The sequence below is a fragment of the Carica papaya genome, chromosome 7 (genome assembly GCF_054855325.1).
Source record: "Carica papaya isolate Zhongbai chromosome 7, ASM5485532v1, whole genome shotgun sequence".
Classification (NCBI taxonomy): Eukaryota; Viridiplantae; Streptophyta; class Magnoliopsida; order Brassicales; family Caricaceae; genus Carica; species Carica papaya.
Window position 1 is genome coordinate 7,920,579 of NC_142315.1, and position 20,700 is coordinate 7,941,278.

The following is a 20,700-nucleotide window of genomic DNA, read 5'->3' on the forward strand; positions in this document are numbered from 1 at the left end:
AATAGAAATATGAGTTTATCACTACAAAATGTACACTTTTTCAAGCTTACATTTAGTTTTTTGTTCATGAAAATTTTAAGGACAGATTTGATATGCTCAATATGATTATCTAATCACTTACTCAATGAGTATGTCATCAGAATAAACAGCAGATTTACCAAGATAAGGACGTAAAACATAGTTCTTTAATCTCATAAAAGTACTAGGTGGATTAGTCCTACAAGGCATAACTAACGATTCATATAAACCATATTTTGTTTTAAATGCAGTTTTTCATTCGTCACCAAGTTTTATTCGTATTTGATGGTGGTACCTTTTAAATCAGCCTTAGTAAATATGCATGCACCACTTAACCTATCAAACATATCATCAAGTTTAGGAAGAGGTTGTCTATACTTTACAATAATTTTGTTGATGGCACAATAATCCACACACATATTCTAAAACCCATCCTCCTTACGTACCAAAAGAATATGAACATCACGTGAACTCAAACTTTCTCGAATATGTCCATTTTCTTCTAACTCCTCCACTTGCCTTTGAAGTTCCTTTGTCTACTCAGAATTACTCCTTTATGTTGGTCGGTTGGAAATTGTTGAATCGGGAATGAAGTCAATTTGATGCAATCCCTCGCAATGATGACAATCTTTCCTGGCATCTTCTTGGGAAATATATCCTTAAAATCGTGTAAGAAAGAAACAACACCACTAAGTAAAGAATAGTTAAGGTCAATCAAGCTTAACAAAGTTTCTTTGTACCTAAGTACAGTTAGACTTTTTCGCTCACAGAATGCACTTCTCAACTCTTTTTCTTTTACATAGTAACACTTTATTTTCTTTCCACTCACTCTATTTTTTTTACCAACGGGTCATTATTATTTTTATTTTCTTTCTTAGCCTATTTTCCCTCTTGTGTTATTTTTATTTTCATTTTTTCTCACCAATGGACTATTATTAATTTTCTTTTCTCACTTGGCCTTCTTTCCCTCTCTTTTCATTTTTATTCTCACAACCCGAATTCCCCTCAAGTGATTTCTTGATTTTCATTTGGTCTTCGAACACTTGTCGGGTGATAACAGGGCAAGAATATAATTCCGGCCATTCAAGCTAAAGGAATAGCGATTCCTAAAGCCATCATGAATTGCATGTTTATCATATTGTCACAGTTGTTCAGGTTGAATATGACTAGAACATAAGTACAACATCACAACGAACTTCATTAGTATATTGCCCAATAACAAAAAAAACTAAAAATTGCTTGGTTACTTTCACCTCCCCACATTCATGCAACCATTGTAACTTTGTAGGCATTATGACGTCTAGTGCATGTCAAACCCAACTTATTAACAAGTGTAGTACTAGCAACATTGGTACAACTATCTCTATCAATGATTGGACTAGACATTTTCCCTTTCACATTGCAATGGGTATGGAAGATAGAGAGCGATAGAGAGAGGGAGTGATTGAGAATGACTTAAGAGAGAGGATCTATATTCCAATGGCCTCTGGCCGACCTTAGGGCTGACCATGTACGCGAAGGAGATGGTTCGTAACGATAGAAAGTATTTGGCGATTGATAATATGTTCAGCATAGTGAGTGAGGGAAAGAGGCTGGATAGTATGAGGATAAGCGAAAATGGGAGAGGCTTTTGGACTTCAATTTCTCTAGACAAGAATGAAGTTGGTTGGTTGCTTGACGCCCTAGAGGATTTTTACTGGAGAAAGGGTGGAATTCCATCAGCAAAGCATTTTTTAGGATGGAACAAAAGAGGAATGTATATGGTTTTGTCTGAACTATGGGGTAGGGAGGCAAAGCGGATTTTTATTCTAGAAGTAGAACAGAATAGAGGCTAGTGGAGGTTTATGACGTTGGCCTTTGAACTTGCGGAACAGCCTGTTGTCAACCTTCTGGGCGGAGTGTGGAATGCGAGTAAGGAAGGAGCTATTGGAGGAGGGGATCATAGTCATTCAATTTCGTGGAAAGCTTCATTTCACTGTGACAGGTCCTATGTGATGACATTTCAACCCGAAAGTGTCACTGTGAATCAGGTATGGCAGACACACTCTCCAAGGGAGCTCAAGATGGTGAAAGGGAACCACTCGAACCGATAGGATTGGGGGTCATTCTGTAGCCTACAATTCTAATGGGCTAAGAAGGCTGGGGCCAATTTGCTCTGCATCTTATGGGCCATTTGGGTGGAGACGTTTTACAAGGGAGGAAAAAGAAAAGTGGGTTGTAAAGTCTGGCTTGCTAGAGGAAAAATCCAGAGGAAGGAGCCCAAAGAAAAGAGTTAGGTGGAGGCTTGTGGGGAGGTTCTTTGTAGTTAAAGGTGGGCACGATGTTTATTCAAAAGGTGAGTTATCTGAAGGAGAGGAGAAGCTGGAGAAGAGAGTGGAAGAAATGACGATGATTAGATGTGGAGAGAAAACGTGAAAGGAAATGTTGGTGCAGGAAAATCTGTTGGAGATAAGAACTGATGAGCTGCGATTGGGTGGCAAAATACATGTTGTACGAGGCGGAGGCCAATGATGGTGAAGTAGCAGGTTAGAAGAATTCTTTAACAGTGATCTCAAGATGGTTCTGGTAGAAGAAGAGGTTTTACTTTTGTGACGGATCATTGCAGCGAGGAGACTCATTCTTTAAGTATGATCAGAGGAGACATGGAGGTTCGGGAGGAAGAGGGAAGTTCGGCTTGGGTTTTACAAAACATCCAGAAATTCAGCCGATCGATGGGGGTGAATTTTGAAGGTATTGAAGACCATGTTTATTCTTTTTTCTATGAGATCAATCGGAGAAGATTTGAAAAAAATGGGGGGGAAGGAAGTATGGGGACGAAGGGGAAGAAAAAACAGTGTGAGGGTACCCTTACAGAGTTGAAATTACTGGAGTCATCTATCAATTTTGATGGTCGGAAAGAGGGGATTAAAAGGTTGGGGGAGGTCAACTTAATGTCTCAATGATAAGCAAAATAGTATCATGGAACATGCGGGGCCTTAATGACGGAAATAAAAGGAATGTTATTAGGGGTTGCATCAGTAAATGGGAACCTGATATGGTATGTTTTCAGGAATCAAATTAGAGATGGTAGATGAAGCTATCCTGAAGAGTTTATGGAGAGTTAAGGAAAAGAGATTGCATTACATTCCGACTAGAGGAGTGGCTGGTGGGGTTGTTTTAATGTGGAAGGAAAAAAAGTTTCATTGTGGATTCGCTGACCGGGGCAGCAAGCCTTTCCTACCTATTAAAAAATTACAGTGGAGGGGGCGAATGGGTGTTCACTGGTGTTTTTTGCAGAGGGAATGACGAGGAGAGGGAGATAATGTGGAGGGAACTTGAGATGTGACAGCAGAAATGAGTTGAAAATTGGGTGGTTGGAGGGGATTTTAATATGGTCTTGAGAAGGGAGGAAAGGAGTGGAAGTAATTTCTCAATGTCATTAGCTAATGAATTCAGAGATTGATTGGATAGGTTGGAGTTAGCGGATTTGCCACTTGGGGGCAGTGGACCTGGACTAATCAAAGAAGGCAACCATTATGTTTTAAGGATTGATCGTTTTGTTATCTCACCTTGCATCCTATTGCAGCTTGCAGGAATGTGCCAGAAGCTTTTGTAACATCCCATTTCTGACCACTTTCCGATCTGGCTGGAATCAAAATGCATTCAATGGGGTCCCATCCCATTCCGGCTGGATAATAGTTGGCTTAGTGTGTAAAAATTTCCACTGTTGGTGGCAGAGAAATGGAAAATTTTTTTTGTCCAGGGCATGCTAGTTACAAGCTTGTAAGCTTAAGCTACTGAAAGAAGAGATTAAAATTTGGGCCAAGGAGGAAAGGGTGAGAGAAGAAGAGGAGTTTAATGTCATGATGTGTGAGTTAAAAGATCTTGATAAGGAGAGTAGGGGAGGGCTGAATGAAATCGAGAGGGAACGAATGGATAGTTGAAATTGGCAAGAAGATTCGACATTGAGGAGACTTTATGGAAACAGATTTTTATGGAGACCACAACACTAATATTTTTATGCTTTGGCCAGCCACCGAAGGAGATGTAACTATGTTGAGGAGATTTGGGTTGATGAGGTGAGGGTTAAAGGCAATGTCGACATGAGAGAAGCTGCCCGGAATCTCTTCTCTAGACTCTATGAGCAAGATTTCATGAAGAGACCGAGACTTCATGGGTTGAACTTCAGAAGGTTATTTGCTGTTAGTAGCCAATCACTGGAAGCAATTTTTACTGAGGAGGAGATTTACTAGGGGCTGAAGCTGTGTAATAGGGATGAAGCACCGGGACTGGACAGATTTAATATAAAATTTTTACAAGAATTCTGGCCTATCATAAAGAGTTATGTGGTGGAGGTGTTTAGTGAGCTACACAAATCTGGTAAATTTGTTAATTCATTAAACATCTTTTTTTAGTTCTCATTGCAAAAAGAAAGCTGCGAATGACATAAGAGATTCATACCAATTAGCTTAGTGAGAGGTATATATAAACTCATTGCTAAAGTATTGGTTAGAAGATTTTTGAGAGTTCTTGGAGAGATAATTGGGGAATGTCAACACGCTTTTGTGGAGAGAAGGCATATCCTAGATGTTGTGTTGGTAAACGAAATGGTATATGAGCTGGTGGTGGGGTGAAATGAGGGGTTGATATGTAAACTTGACATGGAGAAGGCGAATGACCATGTTAGTTAGAAATTTGTGGACTACGTGATGGCTAGGATGAGATTTGGGCAAAAATGGAGAGATTGGATGCATTCTTGTATGGCTGTGTTCATTAATGGAGGTTCATCGGGTTTCTTTAAAGCCTCCTAGGGGCTCCGGCAGGGAGATCCACTATTTCCACTTCTATTCATCATTATTATAGAGGCATTGAATGTGTTGATGAATAAGGCTAAGAATCTAGATTTGATAAAAAGTGTCACTGTGGGTAGAGGAGAAAATTCTTTGGAGATTTCACATCTCTTTTTTGCTGACAGCACATTGATGTTCTGACGACCAGAGTAGAGTACATTGCTTCATTTGAAGTGTGTTTTGTTATTTTTTTAAGTTGTTTATGGTCGTAGTATCAAGTTGAATAGCTTAAAATTGGTTAGAATTGGGGATAAAAAAGATGAGCGCCAAATGGATAAGGTGATGGAGTGTAAAGTTGTGAATCTCCTAATCAAGTGTTTGAGGGTTCCACTTGGGGACAAGTATAAAGATCTAAAAACGTGGGAACCAGTGATTGAGATATTTGAAATGGGGCTTGCTAGTTAGAAAAGAAATTTTTTTATCCAAAGGAGGCAGATATGCTCTCATTAAAAGCACGCTTACCAACCTCCCTATATGTTATCAACCTTGACGATCCTTGTGAAAGTTGTAAGGAGATTGGAAGCCATCCAATGTTGCTTTCTATGGAGAGATGAGGAAGGAAAACGGAGGTATCATTTGGTTAAGTGGGATGATGTCAAAAAAACCTTTTAACCAAGGAGGTTTGGGTATTAGATCCATAGTAGAGATGAATGTGGCTCTCCAAGGGAAGTGGTTGTGGAGATTTTTGAAGGAAGATGTCAGAATGTGGAGGAGGATCATTAAGCTGAAGTGGGGTGGCTTGGAGGAGGGAGGAACTTATGAGACAACTTGGTTTAGTCCTGTGGAGGAAGATAATGATGGAATGGTCTTGGCTTAAAGGGAGTATCCAATGGAAACTTGACAGAGGTAATAAAATCAGATTTTGGCAAGATAGTTGGGTTGAAGGGGGAAGCTTGATGAGTCGATTTTCGTTGATATTTGCAATTTCACAATCTAGAAACATGGTAAGTAAAGAGGCGTTCAACAAAGTTAATGGTAATAGAGAATGCGTGATCAATGTTACTAAAAATCTGAATGATTGGGAAATAAGTGAATATGAAGCTCTCATGCAACTTTTAGCCGCGCAACATATTAATGCTGGTCTGGATTAGGTGTGGTGGAAACTGAATTAGAATGGAAATTTCTCAGTAAAATCGTATTACAAGCATATAGTGAGGAGTGAACCTGATAGGAGCCACAACCAACTGGTACATCAAATATGGAAATCTAAGGTGCCTCTTAGAATTGCTTTTTTGCTTGGGAAGCTAGCAGAGAGTAGATTATGACTAGTAGATAACTTGATGTCTGGAGGATGGGTAATGGTAAATAGATGTCACTTATGCATGAAAGAAGTGGAGTTTTGCAATCATTTGCTTGTGTGGTGCCCTATGGTTTTGATATGTGGAGCATGATTTATGGCTGTTTGGGGATTAATTGGGCGATGATGGGTTCTGTTAAAGGAGAGATTTTGGCATGGAGGGGTTATATAAAAATGGAGAGGTTGTAAAACTGATTCATTTGATCATTTTTTAGGTCATTTGGAAAAAGAGAAATTTTAGAGCTTTGGAGGGTAAAGAGAGCATCTTATAGGTTGACAAATAGATGGTATCATTTTTTTGAGTTCATCTTGTTAGGGCATGACTATATGAGGGATGAGAATTTTAGAAATGTTATTAATATTCTAACACTCTTGTAAATTTGTTTTATATGGGTGGTGCCCCCTTAGTACTTTGTTAATATATGCATCACACTTTTTATTTTAAAAAAAACGGATATGAAAGATATTTTCTCTTTGGTCACTATCTTATTTTTTCTCTTGCACATTTAAAGCTCTTCTAATAAACAAAAATTAACCTTGAGCGGGGTACTCAACAATCTCATCAACATCCTCTAATGGCGGCATGCTCTCATCATCTTCACTATCTTACTCACTAGCACTATCAATTTTACCATCATCTTTTATTAATATAATCTTCTTATTAAGACATTGTGATGCAATATGATCAACACCTAAACACCTAAAGCCTTTAATATTGCTGTACAGTTATCTTTAAGGTTGGACTTTCTTGTTTCTTCAAATTTACCTCCTTTCCTTCAATCTCTCATCTTTTCTTTGTCGTCTTGTACTATGATTAGGGTTTATATTTAATTATTCCTTTGCTGCTCCTTAATACTTTAATTGCTTTTCAACTTTCATAGCCATGTGCACCATGTCTTCTAACTCGACATTCACAATTTCTCAATTCAAACTATTCAAAAACCGTGCTATATTAGTTTCAGGATCTTCTTCCATGTTAGCTCTAATCATTGCCATTTCCATCTCCTTGTGATAATCCTTAATGAACATGGATTCTTGCGTCGATTGTTGGAACTTCTGGTGTATCTCATGATAATAGTATGAATGCACAAATTTCTTTCTTATATTGGTCTTCATCTCTCCATCTTGAGATACGTCTTTCTTTATTACACCTTCTACTAATCAATAGTTGACCCCACTAGACTAGAGCAAATCAAGGTGCGGAGTAAGATGCCATGGAATCCGCTGCAAAGGCAAAGGCAAAGGCAGTAGTTTTAGGACTTGGACCGTTGACTGGGAGCTGAGAACTCGTCTCTCTCTAGTGAGATCACGCTAGGGTTTTCCAGACGAAATAAAGTAAAGAACTCTTAGTTGTGACCAAGAAAGGTAAGCGAGGAGGAGATTGAATGCTTTCTCGATCAGCTAAGCCCTTAATAAATGGACTGGGCAGGCCCTAAAATCCACCGCACCGCACCTCTAGGACTTCTTCTCCTATAGGTAAGTCTGACTACTGATTAGCAAGAGAAGCAAAGCAAAGTTGAAGAAAGAACTCCGAGTGAAGGAAACTCACTAGCCTTTAACAGCGGCAAATACTTTGAACTTTCGAGATCGAATCTAGCCTATAGTCAACTTTGGTAACCTCAATTGTAGCAAGCTTCACCTTTTCCTCCTCACTATAGTTGTAGTAATCAAATATTAGTTCTATCTTTTGATCCCACTCCTGGTAACTTTCGACATCTTTCCTCCATTTGAAAGTTGGTATCTTCATCTTAATGGAACTCAAGTTATTGTCTCTTTTATCTTCCCTTCGAGTTGGTTGTACTTCTTCCAAATCATCATATGGTTCAGTCTCCTCTTGGATTTGACTTATGGATTTTGATGAAGTAGAGGATATCTGATTAATTTCCTCAAGGTGGCTTTTGGATTCAGCCTCCTTCTCAAGGTTAGCTTTCATTCCTCAAGGTCATTCTTAAATTTGGCAGGCTGATAAGACTCAAAAAATTACCTGATTGTGTTATGTATAATGTGTTCTTAATTTTAGTTAAAAATATATCATACATAGTAATTTGGCATATATATAAAATATTTTTAATTTTAATTAAAAAATAAATTAAAATATATTTATTAATTTATTTTTATTAAATTTATTGTATATAAATAAATATTTATAGACCTAAGCCATGTTGGGTTGGATTTAATTAGAATCATGAGCAGGATAAGTAGGTTCATTTTTTAGAGTTAAAAACCTTTCTTGGTTAGGGTCTTGTAAGATCTGCCCTATTCTCAAACTGTTCTATTCCTAGTTGTTACTAAACTTGCTGTTACTGTTGTTGTAACTCTCCGCGAGGCTGCTGCTGTAACCTCCACTGTGGTCGTTGCTGCAAACCTAATCGTGGTTGTCACCACCCCCACTTGTCATTCTTGCCGCTATCACCATCAACTATAGCCATTGCTGACACTACAACCCTCGCTCTACCCACCACCTTGCTGCCTTTGCCACCATTGCTGCTGATATTGCCACTTTTTTATTTTCATCTTGGCTGCTGTGACATCCCAACTGTTATTCAAGGCAAATGAGTGTCAGATACAGAAATAGAAGAACGAGTGTCTGATAAAAGTTTATGCAGCGGAACTAATTAATACAAATCACTAACAAATATATATGAGTTCCAATTATATACATATACTGAGGTCAGGAGTGGCTATAATTACAAAATCAAATTACAAAAGAAGGTCACTTCTTTCACTATGCTATTGGAATCATCAGAGTGCGGGAACAATTATGCTCTCAAGTTTTGTGGATCCACAGGATCCTCATAAACTTATAAGGATAGGTTAGTTTACGGTTCCTCATTTTCTTTCTTATTTGTTGGGAGGAGTGGATATGAAAAGAGTAAGTTTCATATGCTCATTAAGAAAAACAATATTCAAATGACATTGTAAGATTTTAAAAATGAATTATTCTAATATAAATATGTACCATTTGGCTACTTCGTAAACTTATCTTACATTATGAAAATAATTTATTCATTAAGAAAATAGTACGTTAATATAATAAAACAAACATACATTATGCCAGATAATAAAGAAAATCAAATAAATCATGAAATGTTTAGATTTTCGTATTATGCTTTACGAAGCCATTACAATTTCTATCTGTGAAGATAGATACAGATTTCTAACTACTAATGTGAAATAATCAGATAAGATACAAATAACGACAATTTGCTCAGGCACTATTCTAGCTGGTCAAATTGTGATACGATCAACGACTACGGCGGTACCAACCATAGTGGTCCTATAAGATATCTATAGTCACGATAGTACTAGTCAATGGTGATTTCTAACATATATTCATGTCATCACTCTCATCAGAGGGAGCGGTTCTCTTATGTCTTTTCAGACTAGATGGGGAGAAGGGAATACAGATACCCTAGATGGGGTTAGGGGAACAAATACCTCACAGATAAAAAATCTAAGGAGACACTCAATGCATCATGCATGTCAATACAGATACATATTTCGGACCATTCATGCTTCATTCCACTTTTTTATTTTTATTTTTTAATCTTTCCAGATAACAATATCAAGTTCATATTAATTTTTATTACGTGTAAACCATAAGTGTTTATAAGTCACATAGCATACTTGAAAATAAGAACAGTTCAACTTATAAGATCTACAAACACACAAACATGCAAAACGGACAAAGTCGTAATTATTATAATTTAATAATTTTTTAAAAAAATATTCCTTAAGACGTTGAAAGGAATACTAAATTTTTTATCAAAATTTTGATATTTCTTCATTCACTGTTCTTTTTTTCTTTCCCTCATCTCTCTAAATTACTCTCTCTCTGTCTCTAAGTCTTGAAAAATGGAAGAATGAAAGTGTGGGGAAGAATGGGAAGGGACGACCTATTTATAGAAATTTAGAACCATTAGATTCGCGTCAAGTGGTGAAATTCGGTGAAGAGACAGAAGAAAAAGATGCTCGACATGAAAAACGAGGGAGGAAGGCCTCCTTCGTCGGCGGTGGTGGCGCACCGCTTGAGGCGACGGTGGCTGCGGCGCACCGCTTGTGGCGGCAGTGGCCATCCCTGCGCGTTGCAGGCTAGCCTGCAGGCGTGCATGCCACCTGCTGCGCACGTAGGCCTACTGTGCGCAGGTGCTAGGCACATAGGGGCCTTTACGCGCAAGCCTGCTTCACGGATGGCGCGCGCACAGTGTGTGGCGCTTGTCCACGCGCGAGGTGACATGTGGACACCCCACCTACGTGCGACAAGTCACACGCGGATGCAACCTGTCTGCTGTGCGCATGTCTAGTGTCTACTGTGCGCATGTCTTGTGTCTGCTGTGCACGCGGGCGCATGCAAAGTTCGCGGGCTGCTATCCTTCCCCACAGTATTTTTTCCGTTTTCCCGTTTTTTCCGAATTTTTATTTTTTTTCTTGATAAATAATAATATAAATAAAATTAGAATAGAAATAAACAAAAATCATTGAAAATTAAATAAAATCAAAATAATAAAAAATAAAAAAAATTCACGATTTACGATAAATAATATATAGAGTAAATTAAATGAGTTCAATGCGGACTAAAAGTTCGAATAAATAGGGTTTTTCAAATTAATTAAGTACATTAATGGATGGGGTGTTACAGTTGCTGTCACCATCCTCTTCATCACTAACATTGTCGTTGTTACTGTGATTAATGTTACTATTTGTCATTGTCTCTGTTTGCCACGACCTCCACCATCAATAGGGACATGATTAGTAACATGAACTAAGGAAAAGATAATATGAGCCTTCTTGTGATGCTAATGTCCTAACTATCCAAAATGTTTGTTAGGGTAAGAATTTTAGCTTATCATATCCAATGCAATTGTCTCATTGTACCCTAATCCACCACCCAACCCAAGTGCCAAACATAGCATGTGTTTTCAAGTCAATGAGTCAGGGTAATGAGTGCCCAATTCGTATACCTTCTATGGTTTTGGCAAGAAAGTCGCAGGCATAGAACTGCATTAAGATTTTTAAAAGGAAGAACATAAGCTATTTCTCCCATTTCCATAACTATCTTTGGAATTATTTGCAGAACAAGGAATAAAAGGGCGTTTGGGAGCATCATTTCTCCTTAGAATTGGCTCCAAATCATTTGAGTTATTTGAAAAACCATGAAATAAAAGGATGGTTGGAGGGCATTATTTCTGTTAGCATTGGCTCGAAAGCCTTTTTCTCTTTACAATTGGTCCAAATTTTGTGAGTTATTTGAAGAACTATGGAATAAAACGGTGGTGGGAGGGGTGGGGGATTATTTTCGTTACCATTGGCTCGAGACATGGAGCTTTTGTTGGATTTTATATATTGTTTTCTGTTTCAATTGGTACTTTCCATGATGCACTTCTCTATCATAAAGAAGAGATTTTCAAATTGTTTGTGATATCATATTTGTTGTTATTATTGTTTTTTGTAAATATCAGATGCATCAATATTTATATTTTTTATTTTTCTACAAAAACTTTTACTGAACACTACATCAGTATGGTAGAGGACGCTCTCTACCTCTCTTTGGGTTCAAGCTCACAGTTTTCTAGATGCATCATTTTTTCCGACCCCACAAAGGGATTGGGATATGGGATGCAGTTATTTATTTTATCTGGATGATAAATTGGTATCATTTAGGTTGTATTTATTTTTCTCCCTCCAATAATTCTCTTCTTTGTAAGAAGAACTATTTTTGTTGGAGGTCAGTTGAGTTGGCTCAAGTGTCCTTTGCGTCTTAAATCACATATGGTTTAATTTGTCTTGTTTTCTCTACTGGATCACTGAAGTTTAAATACCAATTTAATAAATACATCAACTTCTGATCTCAAGTTAATAAAAGTTTGTTAATTTTACCAGGAGTCATTTTACCAGGAAATGCATCAGTCAGAGCTTTAAGCAGTAAAAAGTATCAGTTATAATTGTAAACTAAAGAAAAGACAAGTTACAGCTGCAAAAAGTAACAAGTACGCTTTACAACTATAAATAGAAGACAGCCTAGCTGTAATCATAAACATTAAGATCACTGTGTAACTAGCAAAAAAGGCTGTGCTAAGTTTGGGTCTGATAAACAGTGCCAATTAAATGGTCTGTTTTAATATTCTTAGTTTTAAACCTGTTTTCTCTTTATTTTTTAAGATATTTCCACTAGTGTTTATTAATAGCACAGGTTTCAAGTACCATTATTTTCTTCTCCTGCGTGAGACTCGTCATGATCAAGAGTTTCAAAGTTTCTCGTTATATGCTTTGACATATGTGACCAATGCCTAGTCTTTTGGATCTTGAATCACTTGGAACAATTTTATTCAATGGATAGGTTTTACGGAACATTTGTAGGAGAATGGAGGGGAGGGAGTAGAAAACTACTTTACTTTCTCTTTGTGGAAATTTAATTTTTAGAGAAAAGAGAATTGGAGCAAAGAAAATTTAGCTTAGCCTAGTAAAAGGACTCAACTACCATTCCTATACTCGTAAAATGATAGAATAGACAATTTTCATTTTTTCCATCCAACAAGCAAGCAATTTCAAAAAAAAATTAATGTGCTTTTTCTTCAATTTCTTTAGGATCCAACAAAATAATGGAAAATAATCTCCTTTCAACCATTATTGTTTATTTTCTTTTCTCTCTCTTATAGCTTCTGAATGTGCCTATGATCTTCTTACTGCATTTATTATTGACTGTACTCTTGAATTAGTGATTAACTGTGCATTTGTTGGAATCTTTCTTCCTTTTGGTAGGCCGCTTCTCGGTAGTATTGCAAACCCTTGCTTCCCAAGAAAGCAGTCAACATATTTTGGCCATCTGTTTCTTGATAAATTTAAACATCAAAAGCAACGTGAGATGGTATATTTTTCTCAATTCTTTCTTTTGCGTCTGTTATCTTTCCTGTCCATTTCTACATGTCATAGGCTTAGTCTGCTTTCTAGTTTCTATTGGTATGCTTTTGTTGAGTGTGGTTTATTTATTAGAATGCAGCCGTGTCTACATCACATTGCTCTCAGCCTAACACCCTTGAGTATGATATGGCAATGGAATGGTGCTTGCTACAAGAAAGATTAGATCGCACCTGGGGAAAGTTGTGCAAGGTACCAAAATCCTGATAGCTCTTGAAAATTCTCAATAAATTATTACCAAATTATTTATTATTCGTTTTTTTTTTTTGAGTTCTTCAGCAACAAATAGAGGAATTAAGAAAACTCAGGACAGACCTCAAGTCCGGATGAGTTACAGGTTCACGGCTTTGGTCATCTTGGTGAGTGCTTCTGACTCTGTAAGCCATTTGCATGCAAGTTTCTTGGAAGTCTTCATGATTTTAGTTGCTGTTATCTTGTTCAGTTGTTCGTTGTCAAGTTGCTTCAGGAATATTGAAAATGATGTTCATTGGCTATCACAAGTCAAACTGGTAGTTGGCTGCAGGTAAGAGCCAAGTAAAAGTTTCAAGGAAAAGAACCAATTAACAATAAAGTCGGAATATTTTTTTTGGCTATTGGTAAATGTTACTTTAAGCTCAGTTTGGAACAATTAAAGTATTTCTGCTCTAAAATAATGACATTATAACCGTACATCCTAAATGAAGCAATGAGCTTTTAATTGGTTTTTAACAGAGTGATTAACTGGCAGAAGGTGGTGAGTGTGTGCGGATACATATCGCTTTGTTGCTTGGAGACGGGGAGGATTTTTGTCGAGCCCATGCTCAAACGTTTTGCAGGCTTCTTTTGGAAGTTGAAATCAACTTCAAGTCTCTTTTCTTCTCTGGATATGTACATTTTATCCTAGAAAATTGTAAATACTTAGGAGTTCTGGTGTTGGTAGTTGTATTCCCCGTCCTGAAGATATTTTAAAATCATGTAGAATCTTAGATTTGTATATGTTGATTTAGGTTTTCGCTCTTCTCTGGCACAAAACTCTTAATATAAGAAAGCGTAGAACGGTGTTTGGAAGTAAAAACATAAAAATGAAGTTGGTAAAAGAGCCCGAAAAAGGGATCACATAATAAAATGTGGGAAACTTACTTCAGGGGGTTAAGGATGGACAGAAAAGAAATATGTATATATTGAAAAACTTATTACTTTGGCATAATAGTGTAAAAAAATATTAATATCTTATGTAAATTAGAAAGAAGTATTAATATTATATAATAGAATTACTTATAAAATTTAGAATCAACATTAGCCAAACATAAAAATAAAATTAGGTAACGGGACTGCATAACTTGATGCGTGCAGGAATCATAACACTTAAATTTTGACTAATCTACTCATTTCATTTCATATATTTGATCCTATTCAAAACCAACAAATAGAAAAATATATTAGACGCGAGCCTGACTTGCTATAAATAAAAAATCTAGTTAAGTAATTAATTACAAATACATTTTACAGAATTAAATATTTAAACTGATATATCCAAAATATATGAACTATTTCATATATATATATATGTTAGCTAAATGTAAGTAACCAAGTGCTGAATGCGATCTAATAATCTAATGAAATTCAGATTTTGGTTTCAAATCTAAATTTTAGATAAGTAATTTATATTAAGATAGATCATAATTATAAATATTTTTCAATGAGATGGTTAATATTTCTATTTTTTTAATGTGTAAATGTGAATATTGAACGATATTATGGCAACTGATAGAAAAAAAAATATATATATATATATATATCTAATGTATGAGTTTCAACAATTAATGTTATATATTTTTTTCATACAGTACATTCCAACTGTGGATTAAAATTGCAATAACTGAATGTGTACTACTTAGGGTAAAACTATGGGGCCTATGGCCATTGTATCTAGCTGATACCTGATGTAATAAAACCGGTGCAATCAGAACCGTAGATCTACTGACCTTATACTGGGCCCCCAGCATCAGCAATATAAGCATAAACGACGTCGCATAACTTCAAAAAAATGTGACCGTTAATTGAAAACGCATTAACAAAGACACCCCATTCCGATTTGCAGCGAGTAGGGAGAGTTTCCTACTCTTAGCGAGTGACAAAAGGATTTTCGCCCTGCTGCACACCTGTCTGTACTAACTTGGCACTACTCTCCTCTCTTTTTTCATGCTCTCTTCATTCTAATGCTCTCTCTCTCTCTCTTCACCATCAGATCTTTTTCCTTTTTAACCTAAACCCAAACTCAAAACTTTCTGGGGTTTTTTCAAAGGTTGTAAAAGTTGAGATTCTTTCTACCCAGAAATGGGTTGTGCACAGTCAAGAGTAGACAATGAAGAGTCGGTTTCACGGTGTAAGGACCGCCGGAATCTGATGAAGGAGGCGGTCGTCGCACGCAATGCCTTTGCCGCTTCTCATTCTAGTTATGCCATCGCCTTGAAGAATACGGGCGCCGCTCTAAGCGACTACGGCCATGGCGAATCTGACTATTCTCTTCACCATGACCAACAACAAAACCAGCCAATGGACTCAACTCCTCAACCCCCTCCCCCTCCTCCGATTGACAACCTCCCTCCCCCTCCTCCCCCACTCCCTAACTTCTCCCCCAGCCCCATCAAGCGAGCAATCAGCATGCCTGCCATTCCTATCAACACCCGGAAGCCGGGTTCGCATCTACATTCTGCTGCAATCACGGAGGAAGAAGAGGAGGAGGAGGAGATTGAACGACAAGAAGAAGAACAGGGAGATGATAGCGAGAGGAATAGGAAGAGTGAGTTTGGAGGAGGGACTCACATGGAGGCTAAGATGCCGCTTCAGGAGGTGACCCCTCAGAAAAACATGGCTTGGGATTATTTCTTCGTGGTGGATAACATGCCTGGACCGAGCCTCGTCGATGGAGGAATGGAAAACGAAAATCGAAATGTTAATGAGGAGAGCGTACAATTTACTGGGATTCCTGATATGGGTGTTGGTAACAGTGATGAAATGGAGCCGAAGACCCCGGAAAAAGGGAGGGAGGAGAAGGATGAGGAGGAAGAGGAGGAGATGGAGAATGGAGTAAACAAGGAGAAGCAGAAGATCGAGCACTCGAAAACAGCGCCACCGGATTTCAGGAGGATTGTGAAGGGAGTTTCGGGCCTGAATTTGGTGAAGGTTTTGACTGAGATCGACGACCAATTCTTGAAAGCTTCAGAGAGTGCTCAGGAAGTGTCAAAGATGCTCGAGGCCACTAGGTTGCATTATCATTCCAATTTTGCTGATAATCGAGGTAACTGGGTGATGGATCGCTCAGAATTTGAAGCTTCTGAATTTAAATTTTAGGCATGAAGATTTGTGTATCTAAATTGAATCATTCTCTTGGTTTCTTTGTTTTAAGTTAAAAGGTTTAGCATTTTTTTATACTAACTGGTGTATATTATAATTGAAGAACAAAGTGATCTGCCCAAAATTTCATATTAGAAAGGATCTAATGCCTTCCCCCTTTTTGTATCAGTTGAGCTTTTTGTCTTTCATGTAACTTTCTAGGAGAATCTCACCACAACATTAGATGTATTATTTTATCTTTCCAAAATCAAGAAGCACAATCAGTGTTGAGGTGTAATTTTTCTCCCTTACATGTATTTGTGTCTTTCAATTGGTTGCCAAGTGAGCTTGAGAATAACAAATCTTGATTTATGAACATTTCTTTGGACTCTCTGATCATCAAACTGGCATTCTCAGCTAATTCATAATTGCAGGAAACATTGATCATTCTGCTAGGGTCATGCGTGTTATCACTTGGAATAGGTCATTCAGAGGGATCCCTAATGGTGAAGGTGGGAAGGATGACTTTGATTCTGAAGAATATGAGACTCATGCGACTGTGTTGGATAAATTGTTGGCATGGGACAAGAAGCTCTATGAAGAAGTTAAGGTATGGCATGCTTATAGTGTATTCTGTTTGTTCCTCCATTACTTAAAACTTGTGGATTGTCTTCTTTCTGTGGCTTTGTTCAACGGTTAGTTTTTGAAAATTGTGGCCTTTTGAGTTAAACAGGAGTTTGTTTTCTCTAGATTGATGCTTGCTGTATATTATGTGTTTTACTTGTTTAAGTTATGATCATGTTTGTAATATTTGGGGTTGCTTCTTTTTTAATAGCAAGGTGAGCTTATGAAGCTTGAGTATCAGAAAAAGGTTACTCTGCTAAACAAGCAGAAGAAACGCAATGCTGGTGCTGACACATTGGAGAAGACAAAAGCAGCAGTTAGTCATCTGCATACAAGATACATAGTTGACATGCAGTCGATGGATTCAACAGTTTCAGAAGTAAATCGTTTACGCGATGAACAGTTGTACCCGAAACTTGTTGCTCTTGTTGAAGGGTAAGTTTCATAATTTTAGGAAATAAACTAATTTTTATTCGACTATTATCTCTCTCAGTATGATCCTTTGTCCATTCTGATTATATTACATGTGAAATTCTGCATTCTATTGCTATGTAGACTTTTAAGCATGACCATCTACCCTTCATGTGTCCTAGTCTACGTCTTGCCTTGCCCACTCGCAAAACAGGTTGATAGTTATAGCTGAAAAAATCCTGATTACCTGGTTTTACCATCTTTCTTAGCATTAAGCAATCAAGCCTGTAACAATGAGGAGCTATAAACGAATGCTTCCTTTCTAGTCTTATTGCAAAGAATCATGGATACTTTTTATTTTTGCTACTGAAAACTTTTCTTGCAGGATTTGAAACTTCCCCCCCTTGCTAAAGAGGGAAGGAGGTAACCATTGGGCATGCTAGTTCCCATGGTTGCTAGGGAGACTTTCTTTTTTTTCAACAAATTGAAGGTGAAAATCTTGTTAAAGTTACATAAAATAATTTCAGCTAAACCATCCAGTCTCAGTTTAGTTCTTATGTTTGAGTTATTGCATGATGTTTGTTTATCCTGCAAGTTTTGACAATTGATACTACATCTTACTTCTGTTCATTATTTTGTTCTCTTGGACCTATATGTTCTCTGCTCCCTTTCCTTTGGTTGGTAACTTGCAAATAGTTTTATGGAATACTTGAGTAAGAAACGATTCATGAACTTAATAATTAGTATTTATTTTTTACAATGTTCACCAGGATGGCTGAAATGTGGGGAAATATGTGCGTGCACCATGACAGCCAGCTTAAGATTGTTTCAGATCTCAAATCAATCGACATAGCCCATTCCCCCAAGGAAACAAGTAAGCATCACCATGAGCGCACTCAGCAACTTTTGAATGTTGTACAAGAATGGCACACACAATTTGAGAAGCTTGTAACCCATCAAAAACAATACATTCAATCTCTTACTAGCTGGTTAAAGCTGAATCTTATTCCCATTGAAAGCAACTTAAAAGAGAAGATCTCATCGCCACCAAGACTCCAGAATCCCCCAATCCAAGCCCTTCTCCGCACTTGGAATGACCATCTTGAAAAGCTTCCAGATGAGGTTGCCAAATCTGCAATATCCTCATTTGCTGCTGTAATCAAGACTATAATACTTCATCAAGAGGAAGAAATGAAGCTAAAGGAAAAGTTGGAGGAAACTAGGAAAGAGTTTTTGCGCAAGAATCAGGTGTTTGAAGAATGGTATCAAAAGTATCTGCAGCGAAGAATGTCTGATGAAACAGGTGAAGAGGCAAATCCTAATGATCCTGTCTCGGAGAGAAAGTTTGTGGTGGAGAGCTTGAGGAAGAAGTTGGAAGAAGAGACTGAAGCTCACCAAAGACATTGTTTGCAGGTGAGAGAGAAGTCTCTTGGTAGTCTTAAAATTCGCTTGCCTGAGCTATTTCGAGCCATGTCAGACTATGCTCACGCATGTTCCGATGCTTATGAGAGATTGAGATCCCTCACTCATTCCCAGAAATCGAATGGTGGTTCTATCTAAATTTGTGGTTGTATTTGCTCAGATCATGTTCTCAACTGCAGTTTTGTATGAAACATGTTTTCCTTGCAGTGAGATGGTATTAGTCATTAGCAATCCTTGTTTGTTGTATGGAGAATGGTGGCCTGTAAATTATCTTCAGAGCTTATTGAATCATGAAAATTTGTTTTGATTTATGAACTAGTTTGTTTATATCTGTAGAAAGTTTAAGAACTTTAAACTGTTTATGAATTTTAGTTCAGGGAGAATTATATATCTTGCTACATTATACATAAATAACACCATTTAAAAAAAAAATTAGACAAAAAGTTAAGATTTTTGAAAGTAAAATAAATTTTGCCTCCTATTATTTATTTTATAATAAAATAATAAAAATTTGTTTAAAATATAATAATTATCACTAGGCACACAGAATGCAATAAAAAATTAACAGATTTTTTTAAGAAATAAATAATAATTTATATTTTTGCTATAGATTAATAATTTATTTTTGAATGTTTTAACTGAATTAAAGTGATATATTTTAAAAATTAATAATAAATATTATGAAATAAAAAATCTAATGGGATTTTAATAGAATATATATAGTAACGAGCAAAGCATATATGTAATATCGAGCCAAAATTTATAATAATAATTTATGAAATATAATTGTTTTCTTTCTTGGAATTATTCATTCTATAATTTTCAGTAAGCTAAGATTTGTGGTTGTATTTCTTACATAATTTAACAACTCTTTTTGGTTCTCTAGCATATTCAGTTTAATGTAAATTATCTATAATATTTTGATATCATAATTTTTACTGAAGTATAGAGTACATTAGTTCAGTTTTTTTAGTAATTTACTTTTTGATAATAAAAAAATATAAAACTACGTATTTACAGCTATAATAAGATAACAATCCATTAGAAAATAGATTTATGGAACTAATAAATATATTAATCTACAATATACATTAATAAGTAAATTTTGTACTTTCTTTTTAAAGAAATCGTACCTAAAACATTATCACATAAAATGTTTATTATATCCACAAAATCAATACAAGAAAAAAGTAGGAAACAAACATAGAGAGAGTGATAAAATGGAGTGACAAAAGAGAATAACTCTCGTTAGGGTTTCTAATTCTTATTTCTCTTTTTCTCGATCGTTTTTCAACTGTACAAAATAAACTATTTTTATGCATACAAGATCTTTTTTTTCCTAATAAACCTACGTATATTTACATACGCATACACTCTTTTTTTGGGGTCCTTTTTAGGTTGATTCTCACGTGGGCTTATCTTCTCTAGGGAGATTTTCGCATGAGCTTTCTTCTTTAGGTAGATTCTCTCATGCTAGCTTTCCTTTTCAGGAAGACTTTTCATATGGGCTTTGTTCTTTAAGCATATTCTCTTTCCTACATTTTCTTTTTAGGGTTATTGCTTCTTTTTTTTTTTTTTTTTAACTCTAGCCGATTATATTTCAACACCCTCCCACGAGATGGAAAGTAGATGTTTTTTACTCTCATCTTGGCAATGTGTAAATAGAAGCTTATTTCTTAATGACTTGGTAAGAATATATGCAACTTGAGATTCACTGCTGATATATTTAGTTGTTATATTTTTATACTGTATTTTCTCTCGTATTAGATGATAATCTATTTTTATATGTCTGGTTTTTTCATGAAACACTACATTATTGGTCATATAAGTTACTATTTTATTATTATAATGAACTACTATAGAATATTT

General features: G+C 36.4%; 2 protein-coding genes across 8 annotated transcripts in view; both read left to right on the forward strand.

Annotated features, from left to right (window-relative positions):
* LOC110812450 (bromo-adjacent homology (BAH) domain-containing protein) overlaps positions 1-14,056 on the forward strand; it is a 39,808-nt gene extending 25,752 nt beyond the window's left edge. For 4 of the 7 annotated variants that reach the window (XM_088207302.1, XM_088207304.1, XM_088207307.1 and 1 more), the window contains 5 exons: positions 12,904-13,009; positions 13,135-13,251; positions 13,339-13,418; positions 13,502-13,582; positions 13,787-14,056. In XM_088207302.1, coding sequence (XP_088063428.1) covers positions 12,904-13,009; positions 13,135-13,251; positions 13,339-13,389 — 274 coding nt within the window. In that variant the 3' untranslated portion in view covers positions 13,390-13,418; positions 13,502-13,582; positions 13,787-14,056. Of the gene's footprint in view, positions 1-12,903; positions 13,010-13,134; positions 13,252-13,338; positions 13,419-13,501; positions 13,583-13,770 lie in introns of those variants that run through there. The other 3 variants (XM_088207303.1, XM_088207305.1, XM_088207306.1) reach the window with 3 other exon arrangements.
* Positions 14,057-15,239: 1,183 nt separating this feature from the next.
* On the forward strand, positions 15,240-19,142 carry LOC110806620 (DNA ligase (DUF630 and DUF632)). The gene is made up of 4 exons (XM_088207300.1): positions 15,240-16,339; positions 16,809-16,984; positions 17,210-17,433; positions 18,180-19,142. The coding sequence occupies exons 1-4, from the start codon at positions 15,376-15,378 to the stop codon at positions 18,967-18,969; spliced, it is 2,154 nt and encodes a 717-aa protein (XP_088063426.1). The 5' UTR covers positions 15,240-15,375; the 3' UTR covers positions 18,970-19,142.
* The last annotated feature ends 1,558 nt before the right edge of the window (positions 19,143-20,700 follow it).